Source organism: Vanacampus margaritifer, chromosome 5 (genome assembly GCF_051991255.1).
Source record: "Vanacampus margaritifer isolate UIUO_Vmar chromosome 5, RoL_Vmar_1.0, whole genome shotgun sequence".
NCBI lineage: Eukaryota > Metazoa > Chordata > Actinopteri > Syngnathiformes > Syngnathidae > Vanacampus > Vanacampus margaritifer.
The window spans coordinates 12,138,486-12,156,385 of NC_135436.1; the positions used below are offsets into that span (position 1 = coordinate 12,138,486).

Here is a 17,900-nt window from a genome sequence, read left to right on the forward strand (position 1 = left end):
GGCGCGATTTAATCTGGATACCTGTAACTATCACATTGTTGATACGAAGATTCTGTTTCAAACCACTTTTGTTCCAAGGCGACAATGCGTCAACCTTTTTCTTGTGTATCTTTCTTCAACTGCTGAATATCCTGCAGAAGTGTCTCGATTCGCTTTTTCATTTCAAGTATTTCACTATTTCTTTGAGTTTTGCAAGAGAAGATTTTATCTCCTCAGTCTCGTCAGCTCTTTTTTCGCCAGGCATTTTGCAACAAGGTAGTTAAAAATCCCAATGTCAACAAAATAGAAGTCACGAGCGATTGCAGGAGCGAGTACAGATGTGTCCTTCCTCGACAGATGCGCCCTTGAGTCTGATTATTATTAGGCTATATGTGTGTGTAATGTTTATTTAGTTCTTTGAAAAACTTCTATTGACACATTCTGAACATCTGGGCATTTCTGATACTTCCCCAATGCATCTGCTTCCTTTATACAGTGAAAACAAACAGCAGGTTGTAATGTTTTTGCCTGTGACCATAATACAAGCCACACCGATTGTTATAGTAGTCAAACGACATCTCACAATCCTCACAAATCAAATTACAACGATCTAAAGTCCAATGCTTTTCGATGAGCGGATAGATTTCGTTCACCAAAATGACGCCATCTTGACTTGTGACATCATCTTGGATTTGTCAAAAAGGTATTCCATAGGCGCAAAAGTCCCCCCCCCCCCCCCCAAAGCACTTGCCCCCCAAAATGTCTGTGCACGCCACTGATTTCATCAGATTCATCATGCTTCATTGTAATGTTATTCTACGGGAGCCCATTAAAAAGAGATATAATGCTGCCATCTGCTGGGCATAGTTAGTGGGTGTTTTGGGATTTTACAACAACCAATGACAAGGCAGCGCTGCACAGACATTCCACTGCCCATTGAGAAGAAAACAACATAGTAAACGTCAATTAACGTTTTTGGCAGCATTCATTTGGATTTTAATATATGTCATTAAACGTTTTTGGCGGTAAAAGAGTTGGTATACACACAGTGTGTAGATACAGTTGCAACCAACCCACATTACATTTATGTTTGGCCATTGGGCCCACAGGCCAGTCACACCCTCTTGGCTGTGTGAACTGTTAACTGAGAGCTAAAGAAACAGTAACAGAACACTAATGCTCGGTACATACATAAAGACAATCGGGCTGTTTTTGTCCTGATTTTGTCTCTTCCCAGCCAAGGACGGCAATGCCTGACAATCTTATGTCTTAGAAGACCATCTTTACGTCTAAGACGTGAAGTCAATTTGTCCTGATAATACGGTCCAAAACGAGTCGGGCTGACAATTTTGCTTTCGGTCCTCTTCGGAAACACTCTGCAACCACCGCCGCATACCAGGATGAGCCTTGGAGGACTGGTTTCTTGACCAGTGGTGAAAGAGAGTCTCTGTGTGTGGTGTCCACTGTTGATATTATTGGAGTACCCCACACACACACAGTGTACAGCCAAAACTGTTAAAAAACCCTTTTTTTCCCATCATGTGTGGGGTCTGCCAAACACAACAACAACAAAAAATCTCTTAAGATTTGAAAAATCATTATGTGTGTACTGTGTACCTGAGTGCTACAATAATTTGGAGACACATTCGCAATTGAAGCACTATTCTGTATTATAAATAAACCATGAGAAAGACAGAAAAATGAAACTAATGGCTGTTGCTACTGATAGAAGAGGAGTATCCACGTTTGCAAACTAGACACTAAACAAAACAAATGAACCCACAAATTCAAGCTCATTTAAAAATCAATCAGAGCATCACCTCAGCGACTTCCCAGTGACAACTCGCTTCATCTCTCTTTCGGTCTCTCTGTGCACTGCTGCTGCCTCAGCCCTCTCTGATTGGAACTTCTGAGCCATAACAGTATTGCAGTGATACAGAGGGGTAAGAAATGCATTGAATAAAGAAATGTATACAAATTTTTCAGGTGTCTTTTTTTCAATAAGCACACGAGAATGTGCAGAGACAGCCACTGCATGTTATTTTCGACAGTCTGTGAACTAAATGTTGACATACATGCGTGAAATGCAGTTAATTTGGCAGGCTTCTAGGTGGAGTGGAGCCAAAATTGCACAGACCTCCTACTCACTCGCTCTCAATTACAGATTTTAAATTTGCAATTGTGTGCAAGGTAATGATAGTCCCTATCACTACACTGTGGAACGAGGCCGTTCATTGTTTATGAATGTAGCCGGCAGGGAAATTCATCATTAATGTGTCTGTGAGGTGTTTTTCAATAATAAAATAAGAGGAATTTCTATAGCGAGTTTCTCAAATTATTTGTTTGGCACAGTTTTTACACCCGATGTCCTTCCTCAGGCATCCCATTCATTTTTTATTTTTTTTATCTTGGCTGGCCACCGGCAATGGCTGGGCATTAGGGCAATCACCGGGGATCAAAAGGTAAAAAGTAGCAGCATATATACAACTATCCTTCAACCACTATCCATACTGCTTATCCTCACTAGGATTGTGGGTGTGCCGGAGCCTAAAACTCAGCTGTCTTTAGGCGGTAGGTGGGGTACACCCTGAACTGGTCACCAGCCAATCACAGATACAACAATTTTGATAATAATGAATCATTTAGTAACAATGATTAGCATAAAATTCTTTCAGCCTTTCGACAGTAAAATTTTCTTACGAATGTAGACATATTGTATTTTGTGCTGAATCAAAACAAGACAGTTCCAGACAACTGATTTTACTCAAATTAGACTAGACTTAAACCCTCATTAATAAACAATAACTGGGACTAAATCAGTATGCATTTTCGTCGACTAATGAAGACGATACAAAAATTTACTTCACTTCATAAAAACTGGACTAAAATCTGTGGACATTTTAGTTCATGAACAAAAACAAGATGAATATTGTATGATTTTGCAAAATCCTGTCTGCTAATCTGTCTCTATGACACTGTCATGTGACACACAGTAGGTGCTTCACTGTGTCCCTTTCAAATCTGCAGCTAGCGAGTGCAACATGCACAAACACATGGGAAGGATGGTGGTTTCAAGATGAACGGTTAAAAAAAAGAAGAAGTAAATGATAGCTACAATTTAGCATTAATCCAACAGCTATAACGTTACAACAATGATGTTAATCCGACCGCTAGATGACTAATGCTGGCTAATTTACTTGTAGCATGGAGCAAGAATTGTGTGTGAAGTTGTTTATCATCAAAAAGGTGAGAACATTTGATATGAAATAGTTTTTGACCCGGAATGTTCAACATTATCTCCTGGCAATAAAAAAAATACATATACAGTGTATTTATATATATATGGGTAAAATGATTGTCCTGACTAAAACTAGACTAAAAAGTTGACAGTTTTTGTCGACTATAACTAGACAAATAAAAATGATGCTTTCTTGGACTAAAATGAAAACTAAAATGCTGGATTTATAGTTGGGGACACTTGCTTGAATAAGTGCGGAGGCTAGAATGGCACTGGTGTTTGTGTATGTGTGAATGTGGCATATACACAGACTGAACACATCTCAATGCCTTCTTTCCACACTCCAAGCTCTGAACTCACTTGCCATCGAGCAATTGAGATGCTGCTGGCTGTCATTCTAACGAAGGCCCCCATTAGCTCAGTAGTATAACTGACTGACTGATTGGATGACCTGACTAGATGAAGCCGGCTGACGGTTCAAGGCAGAGTGCTAGTTCCAGGATGACAACTAAAACATGTTGCAAAAATCTACATAATTCTTGATCCTTGGGGCATTTTGAAACAATGACACAGACAACTTTGCATTATTATTGTAATATGTTTATGCAGACTCAATCCAGGGTACTTTATTGGATTTCATGCATTCCCCTCGCCTTTTTATACTGCCTCAACATATATCTAAACTGGACCAAGAAAAAAAAGAAAAAAAAAACATCTTCAATAATATGTACATTGGATGGTTGCTTCTTAGGTCATTAAAATTGTCACTTGTTCCAAGGCACTAACTATACATTCATCAGATCGAGTGTGCCAACAAGCCCTTGGTGCCTTCAATACAGAGTGAAGGATCGCATGCCAGAGCTAGGTCAAGTGGACTGTCTGCTGTCTATGCTCAAGGTGCACATGATTCATGCTTCCAAGCAACTGAAAGACTAACAAGCATTCTGGCAAAGTGATGAGGCCAAATATTGCAATATTTAGAAATTTGGATGGCTTCTTGTGTTACATCACTCCTCTGTTTTATGTTATAAATTTTAAAATAGTGGTTTGATATAATTTGTTACAATTTCTCTCGCAATACTAATGTGGAAAAGTCATGTAGAAAATAGACGACTGTATTAAATATTGATACAGTAATACATTTGTTTTAGGAAATTAGAAACTTCTAATACCAGCAGTAACTCACAAAAGTGTTTTTAGCTCTTACACTTACAATATTTTCATGGGACAACACTCAACAACACTCACTTTGTTACAATAACAGTGTAAATGTACTCTTCTCTCAAAACAACTCACAGCCATTTTAATGTCTAAAATGCTGGAAACCAAATTAGGTACATCCCAAAGTGAAAATGTATACATGGTGCCCAATAAGCCCTCCCCAATGTCATGAGACTCTTTAGTTTTACCAGGTTTTAGGTGTCAAGGAACAGCGGGTGTTACATTATTGCTCTCAGACTCTTTCATACTTGTCACTTGGAGTTAAATATGCCACCTCACGGGAAAGAACCCTTTCAATGATCTAAAAATATAGATAAATAAATAAACAAAGAAGAAGAATTTCTGTTCCACATGAAGCTGGCCTCGGCTATGATAAGATTATCAGCACCCTGAAACTGAGCTGCAGCACCCTGGCCAAGACCCTACAGGATTTAGAAAGGACAAATTCCACTCAGAGCATCCCTCGCCATGCATGAGCACAACATCATATCCAGAAACTATCTTGGGAAAAGAGACATTATGAGTACTGCCAACATTGCTGCAAAATTGAATGAGGGGGCTCAGACCACACGCATGGTGGTCATCCCAGAAGGAAGCCTCCAACAGTTGAAAGCCAGCAAACAGTTTGTTGAAGACAAGCATCCTGGAACCATGTAGTCGGATGATGAGACTTAGACTTATTTATAATGCTATAACTTGATGACAGAACACTATACATTTTGTACTTTGTATTTGTATGTTGTTTGTATGTCATTTTAACTTTGTTTTAGTTTATTCTCTAAGGCCTACAAATGGAAACTAGCATTGTGCTAAATCTGGTGCAGCCACCATTTTAATGTTACTACACATTGTCTTTTAACACCTTCAGACCTTATAGATGGTCCCAGTGGACATGACGTATTTGACAGATTTAGATATGTCTAAACTAATAAAATGCATAATTTAGATGGTTTCAACACTTCTGGTTCATGATTGGATCTTACATAACCAATCACAATCGCAAGTTGATTTGCATGATGTTTATGTTAAAAATGTTGCATATAAGTTTATAACACGTTACAGACATATTATCCTGGTGTCCACTATAACAACTAAAAACATGACATAACCACCAAAACACATTTCCATGTTGTTCTTATGTGGGAAATGAGTAAAAATCTGCAAAAATAAAATAAAATTTGCCCAGCAGAAAAAAATGCGTGTCTAAAGGGGCTACATCAACGAAACCTAAACTTATTTGATTCAGATGTTGTCAAGCGTGTTTGGCGTTAACCATGATAACGACCCCAAACATGCCTCTACGTTTACATGCAGGCAATGACCCTTTTAAAACCCGAATGTTGGCAATAATATGTAAGTATGGAGGTAAATATGGTGCAAAACTAACTTGTAAAAAAAGTCTAAATTTGTATCTGTAAAAGTCGTGATTTGTACCTGTAAAAAAAATGTGTACCTGTAAAAAAAAAAATTGTATCTGTAATAAAAAATTGTACCTGTCATTTCTACAAGTACAAATTACAACTTTTACAGATACAAATTTACACTTTCAGTACAGGTACAATTTTTTTTTTGTACAGGTACAAATCATGACTTTTACAGGTACAAATTTGTTTTTACAGATACAATTTTTTTTTACACATACACATTTTTTTTTTACAGGTACAAATTTTTATTACTGATACAATTTTTTTTTTTACAGGTACAAATTTTTATTGCAGATTAAATTTTTTTTTTTTACAGGTACACATTTTTTTTACATGTACAAATCACGACTTTTACAGATACAAATTTAGACTTTTTTTTACAAGTTAGTTTTAAACAATATTTACCTCCATAGTAAGGCCATGTAAACAGGCGCAATAACCCGAAAATGCTTTTTTTTTAAAAACCTCTTTTCATAACCGGAATTCTTGCTCATATAAACGCATTCGGAATATTTCGATCAATCGGGGCAATTTTTTTCTCTGTGCGCATGCTTTGCTATTTTCTTTTTTGTCTTCTTTTCTTCTTCTTCTTCGCTGATTTGATTGGCAAGGAATCTTGCTCCATCCTACTTGCTAAAGGAGCCTCCCTTGTATATATTGATTTCTCCACTGCGTTAACACATTATTTTGTGTCTCTATGGCAAAAACGTCACAGCTTGTGCTTATATACACATACAGTAAATACAAGTATATAAGTCCGTGCTACTGGCGTGTAACCCACTGGAAATACTGAAGCCGTTGTCAACAAACATGACGCTTGCAGCAAAGAACCACATTTTGGGAGCGAGGAGCAAACTACGTTATTTAGTGTGGTGAGTGACATAAATATAATGTCTTTTATTGAACGTATAGTAATTTAAAAGCGGATATTACATTATTTACGTATTTACGTTGTCTGCGCGTCACGGTTCGAACGGGTTATTCCAATCAAGCACAAATGAGCATGTAAACATGTTACCTCGATTTTTTCAGAAACCGGAATTCTGACCATAACCCGAATATTGATTGCATGTAAATGTAGTCATATGATGACCACTGCCTTGCTAAAGACGATAATATTGGAACTCACTTGTATGACTGCCAATTTTACATTTTAGCAGATTTCTTCAGTGATGTCCGATGAAAATATAGTTAAAAAAACAAACATGATGCCATATTATCCAACTTGCACTGAAGCACTTTAACTCTCTACTGAGCCAATGCTGGCTCATACAATCAAAAGGTCAGAGAATTTTATCTTCTGCAGTAAAATAATGCCAGCGTACATTGTGAGAGTACATTCCATTTGGCTTGCATTAAGGTTACTGATGTGCATTAAACTCAGCCAGCATGTTACAGTCAAATGTGTAGCACACATCTGGGCATTACTTTTGTCAGACCTTCAGTGCATTTTAAAGGCATTCCTTCATCTCATTTTGAATTGTCTATTCTGAGTTCTTGAGCTGTGCGATACTTGAGATTTTGGTAATGATCAATACCAAGTAAATACCGGTGACATTATTGCCAATAACAAGTACTTTTATGTTCATAAAATAGTATGATATTTTAAATTATTGTCCTATTAAATATATATAAATAAATATAATATAAAAAACTTTTTCGTGTGTGCAAATTAGCCTTTTTTTGTTAGGTTCTTAAACATGCCATAATATAATATCCTCAACGGAAACATACCAGGGCTGTTATTTAAATTTGCAATGTAGTAAAAATCTTGAATTTTTTAGTCCCTGTCACTCTTCTGCACTCAAAGAAATGTCAGCCACCAAAGTTCATCTAGTCTAGTCACATTGCATAAATGATACTTAGATGTTGTGCTATACTAATACCTAGTTCAACTAATAGTTGGAAAAGCTCAAACAAAGCATAATATGACTCATTGTCATATTATGTCATTCACTGTAAAAATAATTATTTGTTACGGCCAGTGTCGCCCACTGCTGTCATTGGCAGGCTGGCACATGCGAGTGTGCTACAAAGGGATTGCGCGAGGGATCCATGCAAAACCAAAATAAATAAATAAATGTAAAATATCAACACGAGCGCTAGAGTCGATACTGATACTCTCGTTAGTATTGATTCTATTGGATACTTGGATCAATCTGCATAGTCCTACGGAGTTACTCTACCAGGCTCTCAAGTGCCTGTGGAAACTACAAATCTTGTTTAGTGTAAATGTATCTGAGTGTCAGTGCTGGGCCCCAAGGGTGCCAAAATGTTGAGCAGACTGCTAATGGACCATGTTACAGTGTCTCATTGAGCTAACAGATGGAGACATCTGAGCTCAGGTCTTTAGTTATTCCATCTTTCATAGAACACTTTTCTCCTTTTCACTCTTGTTTCAATCCTCTCTACCACATATATAATACAGTGGGCCCCTTGTTGTGAAATTTCATCGCTGGTACCTCAGAGTACAAGGATACGGCCTCATTCAGAAAAATTCCTAAGGCCCACGTGGGCACATTTCAAGAATGTAGCATTCTCCAATGTGCATTTACATCTACAATATTAGAGTGATGTCAGTACTTTTATTTTTACCGTGGACTGAAAACATTTGGATTTGAATAAGACGAACATGAGACATGCGTTTGTCATTTTCAACTTCAGAGTATAAGTATTTACAGTACATCAGGACAGCACTGTTTCATTAACTCGACCTCCTTTTTGAATTTCAGCTTAAGTATTGTAACATGTGAAAGACAGGTGTGTTTTGATGCACTGGTCTGTCCAACGGCATTTATTTTTCAAACAATAAATGTATATGCTCAGTTTGAGATTTTGCATAAGAATACTATATTGATTTGAAAAAATCAGAGAGCTGCAGGACTCAAGATATTACAATTTATCTTTTGCACAAGACTTCACGAGCTAAAGTGCATAGGCTAGACGAGAAGATGAAAATCTGTCATTAATGAAGCAAAGAACTTTACCAAAGTGATGATCCTGAATTCATCTGTGAAACTGTCAATCTTGTGTTGCATGCTCCATCTCTTGAAGTCAATGGCAATTTTTTCACACAAAAAAATAAAGGTATTCGACCTACTGGGCAGTACAATGGAGAGGTATACGGTATACGTTTTCTCATAAACACTACAAAGAACGTTTACACACATTTAAATGTGCAATTGAGAAAACAAAACAAAACTCATATATACGATTTAAAATACAATGAACTTTTCATCATTAACATTTTTCATAGAAGAAGTTGATCACTTTTCTTAAGCATCAAATTAAGTATATATTATCATTCTCTCAAGAGGTCTAGCCATACAAAACATGAAAGCACATCTGCACTGATGTAAAAAATAATTGCCCACAATAACTTGCATGTAGCGTCATCATTCAACAAGGAGGAAATCATTAATTCCATCAGTCTGTTGTTGAGAGTGGCTTACATATTTGATATGCTGGCTTTAGGAGTACAAGCGAGGCCCCGGAGAGAGTCAGGCTTGACAAGCTCCAGCTCCACATGGCTGCGTTTAATTAGGAGGGAAACTAGATCGGATGTGGGGGTGGTGCTTATGTTAACTGATTTCCCTTTTTAATCAGAGCTAATCTTCAGTCATTTCTACATCACAATTCAAGGTGAATAATTTCAGAATGTCTAGCAAACTCAGTTGGGCATTTCATGATACTCACTTCAGTCAATTACTTTGTACCAGCAATGATAATCCACAATTCCTCAGACACTGTAAGTAGGGAAAATATGCATTTTTAGAAATGAGTAAATATCTCCAAACTCTCATCTTTCAGACACATTGATAGCTCTTCTAACCCCAAAATAGGGAAGTTACTTACTGTGTCTCTTCTCTAGAGCTGTCAAAAATAATTTATTAATTGACAAGCAATTGATTATCAATTTAATCGACAACTATTTTAATAATTGAGTAATCTTTTGGAGACATTTTCTAATTAAAATTTGTCCAAATCCTCACATTTCAGCATATCAACAGTAATTGTTCACGGATTTCTGTAGTCCTTCACAAAAAAAGACTGATTATCTTCTGAGTTCAATCAAAATAAGACATTTGCAATTATCCCTTTTTACTTTGGAAAACAATGACCGAACCGGAAACATAGTACAACAGCAATTCCCCTTTTTATAAATCACTATACGAATACAAAGTACAAAAAAAACAAAACAATTAGTGGCTAATAAACAGTAATCAGGGGAAATTATATATTTTTAATACACTTAAATGCAAAATTAAAATGTATCTGATTAGTCAATTATTGATTGAATTAATTAATTAATAGATTAATTGATTCTAAAAAATATTCGATAGTGACAGCTACACTCTTCTCTCCAAACCCTAATCAATAATAATGAAGAAAAAAAATCATGACTTCCAACCCCAAACCAACCAATTCATTCCTTTTGGACACACATCACAAAAAAAACTAACCTAGGTTGAACAATCTCACTCTCACTAAACTCTCTACTCTTTGCTCGGTGTCACGTCCCAGGTTAGCATTCAATCTTAAATAAAGACACATCCTGTAATGCATATTAATTATCATCAATCTACCATAGGTGTCAAACTCTGGTCCTCGAGGGCCGCAGTCCTGCAGGATTTGGAGGGTTCCCTCTTCCAACACAAGCTGATTCCAATCAGCAGGATCGGTATCAGGCTTATGCAGAGCTTGCTGATGAGCTGATCATATATCAGCTGTGTTGGAGAAGGGAAACATCCAAAGCCTGCAGGACTGCGGCCCTCGAGGACCGGAGTTTGACATCTATGATCTTGCTAGACAAACAAAGTTCTACTACTACTACATTGTACTACCAATACCACACAATGGAACAATTTGGTTAATTTGTTGGTATCTGGGGTGAATTTCTGGACTCACACCCTGCAGCTTCTTAGTGCTGGGGTTCCAGTAGTCCCTTGGTTTCTGTGACCCAGAAGTTCGCCTAGCTTGGAAGCATGGGATATGCTGCCAAGCCTGTACAGTATTGCTTCCCCAGGGGAGCACCGTGCTGCGCTGGTGAGACTGTGTGATCCTAGCCTGACACATCAGCAACCTGTACGGCACAAGCTCTACAGTACTGTCAGAATTGGTGGTGCATCAGTATTGGTGGCCACAACTGCTATGTATGTGGATCTTAGAACTCCCAGGTTTCAGGGTAGCAGGGGGTGATGTAAATCAGTTTACAGAATGTTTGCCTTTCTCTTTCTGACAGTGTCTTGTCTTGCACAGTGTCATCAACCCCTAGTTGGTCATGCAAACTGCCTAGTGGGCATGGCTGGAATATTACCTGTATTAACTTTTTGCATGTGATGTCACAGCTCTCATGGGAACGCTCCCTATGGGACGCTGGACGGTAAAAGAACCACTTGCCTGTATTGTAACCATTGAATCTCATACAGCGTAAAGTCCTTTATCTAATTGATTATCTTATAAAATGATCATATCTTGCTGTGCGGTCGGTTGTACAGATAAGGGAGCAAACCAAATGTTGCTTTTTATCGCAAACCTACTAATGAAGACAAAAGACGTCGATGGATATCATCAGTCAACAGAAAGGACTGGCAGCCCACAAAGTATTCACGGATTTGCAGCGATTATTTTTCGCGAGGTTAGTAGATAAATGTTCATACATTTTACTAGTAAATGTACCCTCTAACAAAGATTGTAACAGAGGTGTCGAATTACGTGTTTCAAACCACATTAACGAGCCAGATAGTTAGCATCCACTCCAACTGCAGGTACACACTAGCCTGGAAATACACACTCACAGACGGCGTCACGAAAATAGACAAATTTGATTGGCCGGCCGAATCTCTGTCTATGGACGCCTGTCCAAACCCGCTTTCTCTTTCAAGAAAATGGGAGAAGCCTGGGAGAAGTGTGACGAGAACCTGAGCCATTATGTTGATATATTTTGTTGTGTCTCTTAAATACCTAAAATATCATTTCAATTGTGAAAGTTTAGAATGAATTATCAATGATTTTTGTTGTCTGACCATTGGGCGACAAGGGAAAACAATGACACAGTAAAGGAGTGTATATAAGTATACGGTAGCCTGCATATAAGGGCTTAGTTCTCCACTATGATTTTTTTAGACTTAAGATTTCTAATGACATGAGTCAAAGACAGAGTGTTTCTTAGCGGATTTGCACCCAAGTAAACAATGCATTATCATTGTGTATGTGTGAGAGAGCAAGAAAGAGACAAAGCAAAACACAGCTAGAGAGATTATGCGATAGAGAATTGGGGTGGGCAATTGGAGGCGATCTGCAGGATTATTACAGGGAACACTGACAGGTTAAATGAGCCAGAACATTTCTTGGCACGTCTTATGTAACACTGCACATATGCGTTTTCGAATGGTCTCTTGCTATTTCTGTGAACAACAGTAAACACTAAGTCATTAAGTAGTGTCTCATAAGCAGGGCAAAGATCAACTTTCCTTCTTTCTTGTGCCACAAAAACAGGGAAATTGACTTGAGTTGAATATGTCCACTATGCAATTACTGTTTTATGAGATGTAATGTTAATGCGGGATGAATGAGCACACCTCTATTATAGCCAATTAAACATAACAAAAGTTGTACCCCTTCATTGATATCAAACTCCTCAAATGTTTAAAACCATGAGAAAAGTAGGAAAATATCCAAATGTTAAAAAACATAAATCCACACCATAAACCTGATTCTGAATGTTAATAAACTCAAGTGGCCACTGCATAACCCTGAACAGAATAGGTTGTTTATCAAATGTATTGATGAGTACAAATTGGATAGACACTTGACGTGAGTAAATGTCTTCATTTGTTCAGCATTTCATCTGGCAATAGGTCTATTAGATGCTACTGTAGTTTAGCATTTGAGTAAAGACTAATTAGGATTATCTTTAAATAGAGTACACTACTCCTAAATCAACGTTCAAGCCTTTAACTTTAATCCACCTTGTAATCTTGTTGTGTGTCTCAACTATGGGCAGCATGTGTAAAGGTGAATGAAACTGTTTTCTGTTGGTTGTAAAAAGCAACTGCCTGCCACTTTGAGTCTCCCTGATCTGTTGTGTGCTTAAAATACTGCACCAGTGTATGAGAGCCATTCAGTTATCTCCACCCATTATCCCACTCACACTTATGCTTACCAGAACGCAAGGACATTTAGAAACAAGTCCCCATTTGCCCAGAATTCTTCCATCTTGTTGAGGGCGACAACAAAGCAGGCCTTAATCCATCTACCTGTGACTTTTTACCAACAGGATTAGTCCCAGTTTCGCCACTAAATTCCCTCCGAAATACGGGCAAATCCTGGGCTACTCGCTGATCCACTGGTATTGGCCGAACCCTCTGTTTCACGTCCTAAATACACTGCTGCTCTTATCTAAATGAACAGCTCTGGTCTGGTGGTGAAGCATTTTCATCCCAGACGTGTGCGCTCGTCAGCATGCTGCCAAGTGTAGAGAAAAGCTGATGTGGATACTATACATGGATGAGCGCTGAGCAAATCCCATCTCTGTCCACATGTCCACCCGCTTGCAGTGGCTCTCACAAACAAAATCTTCAGTTGAGGGAAATGCTAAAATGTATACATATTGATGAACCAAACTCTTTTAATGTATTTGACTTATGGCACGTTAATAAAGTAATGTGGGAGTAGAGAACCACAAACAATATTTTTCTTATCTGACTGTACAATTTAGCAGAACTGCAAAGTTGCATGTTTTCAATTCACATGCAAGGGTATGCTTTTCAGACCAATTTAACATGATGTGGCACATAAGAACCGTAAGCGGTCTTGATAGTGACAGGAAAGTTAGATACTTTTTATACACTGCCGAAACTCTAATATAATATTTCCCATATTTATGGTCAATACAATTAACACAACACAAATATAAGGGCAAAATTACCTTAACTCTGCCACGACCAATATCTGTATGTGGGGAAAAAAAGTACAATTTTTGGCTCCAATTGATCCCAAATGAATCTAATTTTATTGTGCAGTATGGGTTCATGCAATTACAGTCTATGCAAGCTACACAAATTTGTTGTGTTCCAAGAAGCATGCTTGGACTTCCCTTTATTCTGTTTTATTTGCAATAAGCAGACAGCCGTAAAATAGCATTTAGCAATATCTGTACTCTCCTTTTAGATACCGCTCTCCGTTGTGCCCCTAGTGGTGGAACCAAAACATCACAATATTGTACATAAAGATGTTTTAATATATCTATAAATACATGTGTTTTATTTTTATTGTAATTAGATCATTTTGACTTGGTCATTTTATAAGCAGCTCACACGTAGAAAAGGTGTAGGCAACTCGGCTCTACGCTAAGTTCTGTTCTTGGTCATTTGTACTCATGGCAGTGAAGCCTACATTTCCAATAAATATTGTGCCATAATGCTACGTAAGGATGTTTAATATGCCCAGGGGCTGCACAAATGCCGGCATTTCATGCTACAGTCTAGAGCGCTGTTGTTCAATTTAATAACCTTCACATGCCACACCGCTAGGGGGCAGTGCTACTTCTTTTATGCCAAGTGGGCTCTTGAGGGAGAGCGAGTGTTGGCCGGTGTTTGTAACGGTGGTGGGAGCAGAGTGCAATGGAATAAAGTGGTCTGAACTTCAAACAAAAGTGGATTTCTTATTCTATCTAACATTGGTAGCAAGGATGGTTAGCAACTACAGAGTTCCGCCACCATTTGAAGAAGAAAAACCCTACGAAAGCTGGAAAAATGAGGTCACCGACTTGGAGAAGAAAAAGCAAGCCCTCGCGGTGGCTTTGGCGCTATCAGGTAGGTCGCAAGAAACAGCGATGGAAATTCCAGTGGACGAACTCAATGATGACACTCTATTTGCAAAACTTGTTGGGTTGTTCCTAAAAGAAGAAAAGGTTTTCCTCCAATTTTGACCGGATTATAAAAGACGTGAATATGTCCATGGCGGACTATATAATTGAGTTTGAACAACAATATTAACGAATGCCGATTTACAACATGGAGTTACCCGATGCTGTTTTAGCTTTTAAGCTGTTGGACAGCGTGTTTGGAAATGAGAAACAAGCAGCTAGCTAGCTTTAACAGCATGCATTGACTTAACCTTTGCTAACATGAAGTCAGCGCTGAAGAGAATATTTGGCAGAAACGCGAGTGCTGTAACGGAAGGTATCAGCCAGGAAATGGTATATGCTAGCAGCAACAGGAAAAAACGGGGGAAAAACAAAACCTGGCAAAGTTCCCCTCGACAGAAAACTCCACAAAACGGTACAAATCCACTTGACAAGTATGGACGACGGTCAAAATGTGCAGTGTGCCAAAGTACGTTTCACTGGGCTAAAGACTGTCCACACAAAGACGGAGGATCGTGAAACGGAATTTGAAGAGTGTAATGTTACTGTGTTTACCAAGGAACCACCAACAGATGCAGAGATATTCATGACAGAATTTTTTTTGTGTGTGTGTTGACTGTTTTTTTTGTGTTGACTTGCTCTTTAAGTGGGCCTTTCTAAGCCCTTTTGTAGTTGATAGGGATGTATGTTGTATGCCTTTCATGGGCTAAGAGTACAATATTTGTCTCTTTGTAATATTCGAAACTTCCTGTTGCTGCTTTAATGAAGAGTTGGAGACTTTTTGGCAGCCCTCCCCCACAACAGTTTTCCATCATTTTTAGAGAGTGTTGTTATTATTCAGTCAAAATGGCATTTGTATTATCTTCACTTGATGATGACCTACTGTATCTCAAAATAATTAGAAAATAAGTGAAAAGGTTCGCGTGGCTGAGGATGTTTAGTAATAAGATTTCCTTCTTCTCTTTGAGGGCAATGGTCTGTAAAATGCAAGTATAGCTAAGTGTTATTTGGCATTAATCAGTTCTAAAACCCTTAAATAGGAAAATATTCATCCATTTAATGTAATAATTCATTATGGTCACGAATACCTATTTTAACATGGAATATGTGTAGGGTGTTTGTAAAATTCCCGCTGAATACTATATGTATGTGTGTGTTTGTGTGAGGGGGTAAGGTAAAGGTAAATTCCACTGATTGGGGGAGTGCAGTGTGTGTGGGGGAGAGTGTGTGTGTTTGTGGGTGGCTGGAGGCACTCTACAGTACAGTGTGATGAGTGTGCCATCAAAAGGTACAATTTCTTCATGATTCATGGGTTGTAGCATTCACATAGCTGAAATTCTGATGCCTTACTTTCACCAAAGTATGAACACAGAACAAAAGCCAGAAGGCTGCACCCTTCTGAACAACCAATTAAATGCACATCCTGCCTCAAATTACTACACATGCAGGTCACTTATGAAAAGAGCAACATTATATAGTTGAGGAGTAGTTGCTCTTATAAAAAAATATATATCAAAAGCGCAATTGCAGCGGTAGGGTAGCGCTTACCTGTGGTGAGGCGTTCAAATGCAATATATGGACCATTCATGTGGATGATGTTCACGTTCCCCAGTGGGCATCAAAGACAAGAGAAAGAAGTTTGTTAGGAATCATGGTAATAATGTTTACAGTTTCTTTAATAAACATTTGTGGGGATACAAACAGGCACATAAGCAAATAAAATATGAAACATTTATGGACTGTTCCTATTCCAAACATTTTGGAAGACAGGCAATCTTAGTGATGCATCTTAAAGATCAAAATGCATGAGAATCATAGGAAAAATCATCCATCATAGGTAAAAGCAACAACAACAAAAACGATATATCGTATACTCCACTAAAAGACAGAGACAAAGATGTTGTGCGGCCAAAGACGTGACATACAGTATGAAGCAGTGTCAAATATTTAGAGAAATCGTCTCACAGTGTGGCTGCTTCTTGCTGCCTCTCTGATCACTGATAGTGACCACCCAATAGAAAAATACAATACATTGACATCAATATTACCGCATTCACACAGGCACTATCAGTGCAAATGATGTAGGGGAAAATTGTGGAACTCAGGGACATATACACTGTGGTCATATTAACAATCAATCTAATGCAAACTGTAAGTAACCTTGTTATTGTGTAGTAACTTTTGATAATAAGTTCTCATCTCTGTCAATAGCAAATCATCATGATGGCTGGCTCCTTGATTCCTTCCTACCAGAGGAAGCAGAGCACAGAGTGTGGAAACAACACTGGAGTTGGGGACTGGAATTAGTGAGTATGTCATGTTGATGTTCTTTGAGCCCAGCTAGGGTCCGTTCGCTTGTTCTATTGCTTCATTTAGGCCCCTTCTGAAACTTATTTGACTGGTGCTGAGCCTGTTCATGGATATCGACATCTTTCTGCAGCCTGATGATGGAAGTAGCAACAAAACGTCTGCATCCCACCTCAACCAAACAGACTTTTGCAGTCTATCGTCATAGTCAAGTGTGTGCTGCCAGTTAATAGCATAGTTCTTGCGCTCTTAGGCATCTTCAACTGAATTTTCCCATGGGACTGTAAGCACCTTAATTGATGATAATGCAAAACAAAAGGATTTCAACTAGTGTTATTAGAGGTTGTGCGGGTTTTTCTTTAGCTTTTGTTGATTTTTGACTCAATAATGTGAGACCTTGACACACACAGATTGTTTTAAATTGGGGAAAATGCATAGGATGCCCTGTTTAAAGACACGAGGCTTTGTTTTCTCTAACAGTCAGCGTACAATTTACCCGCTCTCTATTTACTAGACATTGTTTGAGTTCAAGCCATTCTTCAATCAAAATTATTCCTGTTCCTAATTATATCTCATTTGCTACATCAAAGTGAGCACAATGCTCACCAAATGCAATCAGTTCAAGTTCAGGTTGGTGCCCATATCGTTGTTGTTATCAGTCCTCTCAAGGGGGATGACCATTCAGCCTTCTTCCACTTCTCATCTTAAGTCCCCATGGGGCTTTGCAGCTATTAATGGGATCTTCTCTTAGACTTCTTGTGATTTAATGCAGTGATTCCTAACTAGGGATACGTGAGCACAGTGCAGTGGCCACATGGAAACATATAATAATAAATTTTCTAGATCAATAATCTGTGGCACA

General features: G+C 38.2%; 1 protein-coding gene across 3 annotated transcripts in view; it reads right to left on the reverse strand.

Moving 5' to 3' along the window:
- The window catches only part of lsamp (limbic system associated membrane protein), a 304,540-nt gene that overhangs the window by 74,213 nt on the left and 212,427 nt on the right, over positions 1-17,900 (reverse strand). Inside the window, exon 1 of one of the 3 annotated variants that reach the window (XM_077566059.1) lies at positions 13,028-13,253. The exons of the other annotated variants lie outside the window; for them this stretch is intronic. Within the exon in view, the coding sequence (XP_077422185.1) occupies positions 13,028-13,080 (53 nt within the window). The 5' untranslated portion in view covers positions 13,081-13,253. Of the gene's footprint in view, positions 1-13,027; positions 13,254-17,900 lie in introns of those variants that run through there. 3 annotated transcript variants of the gene reach the window in all.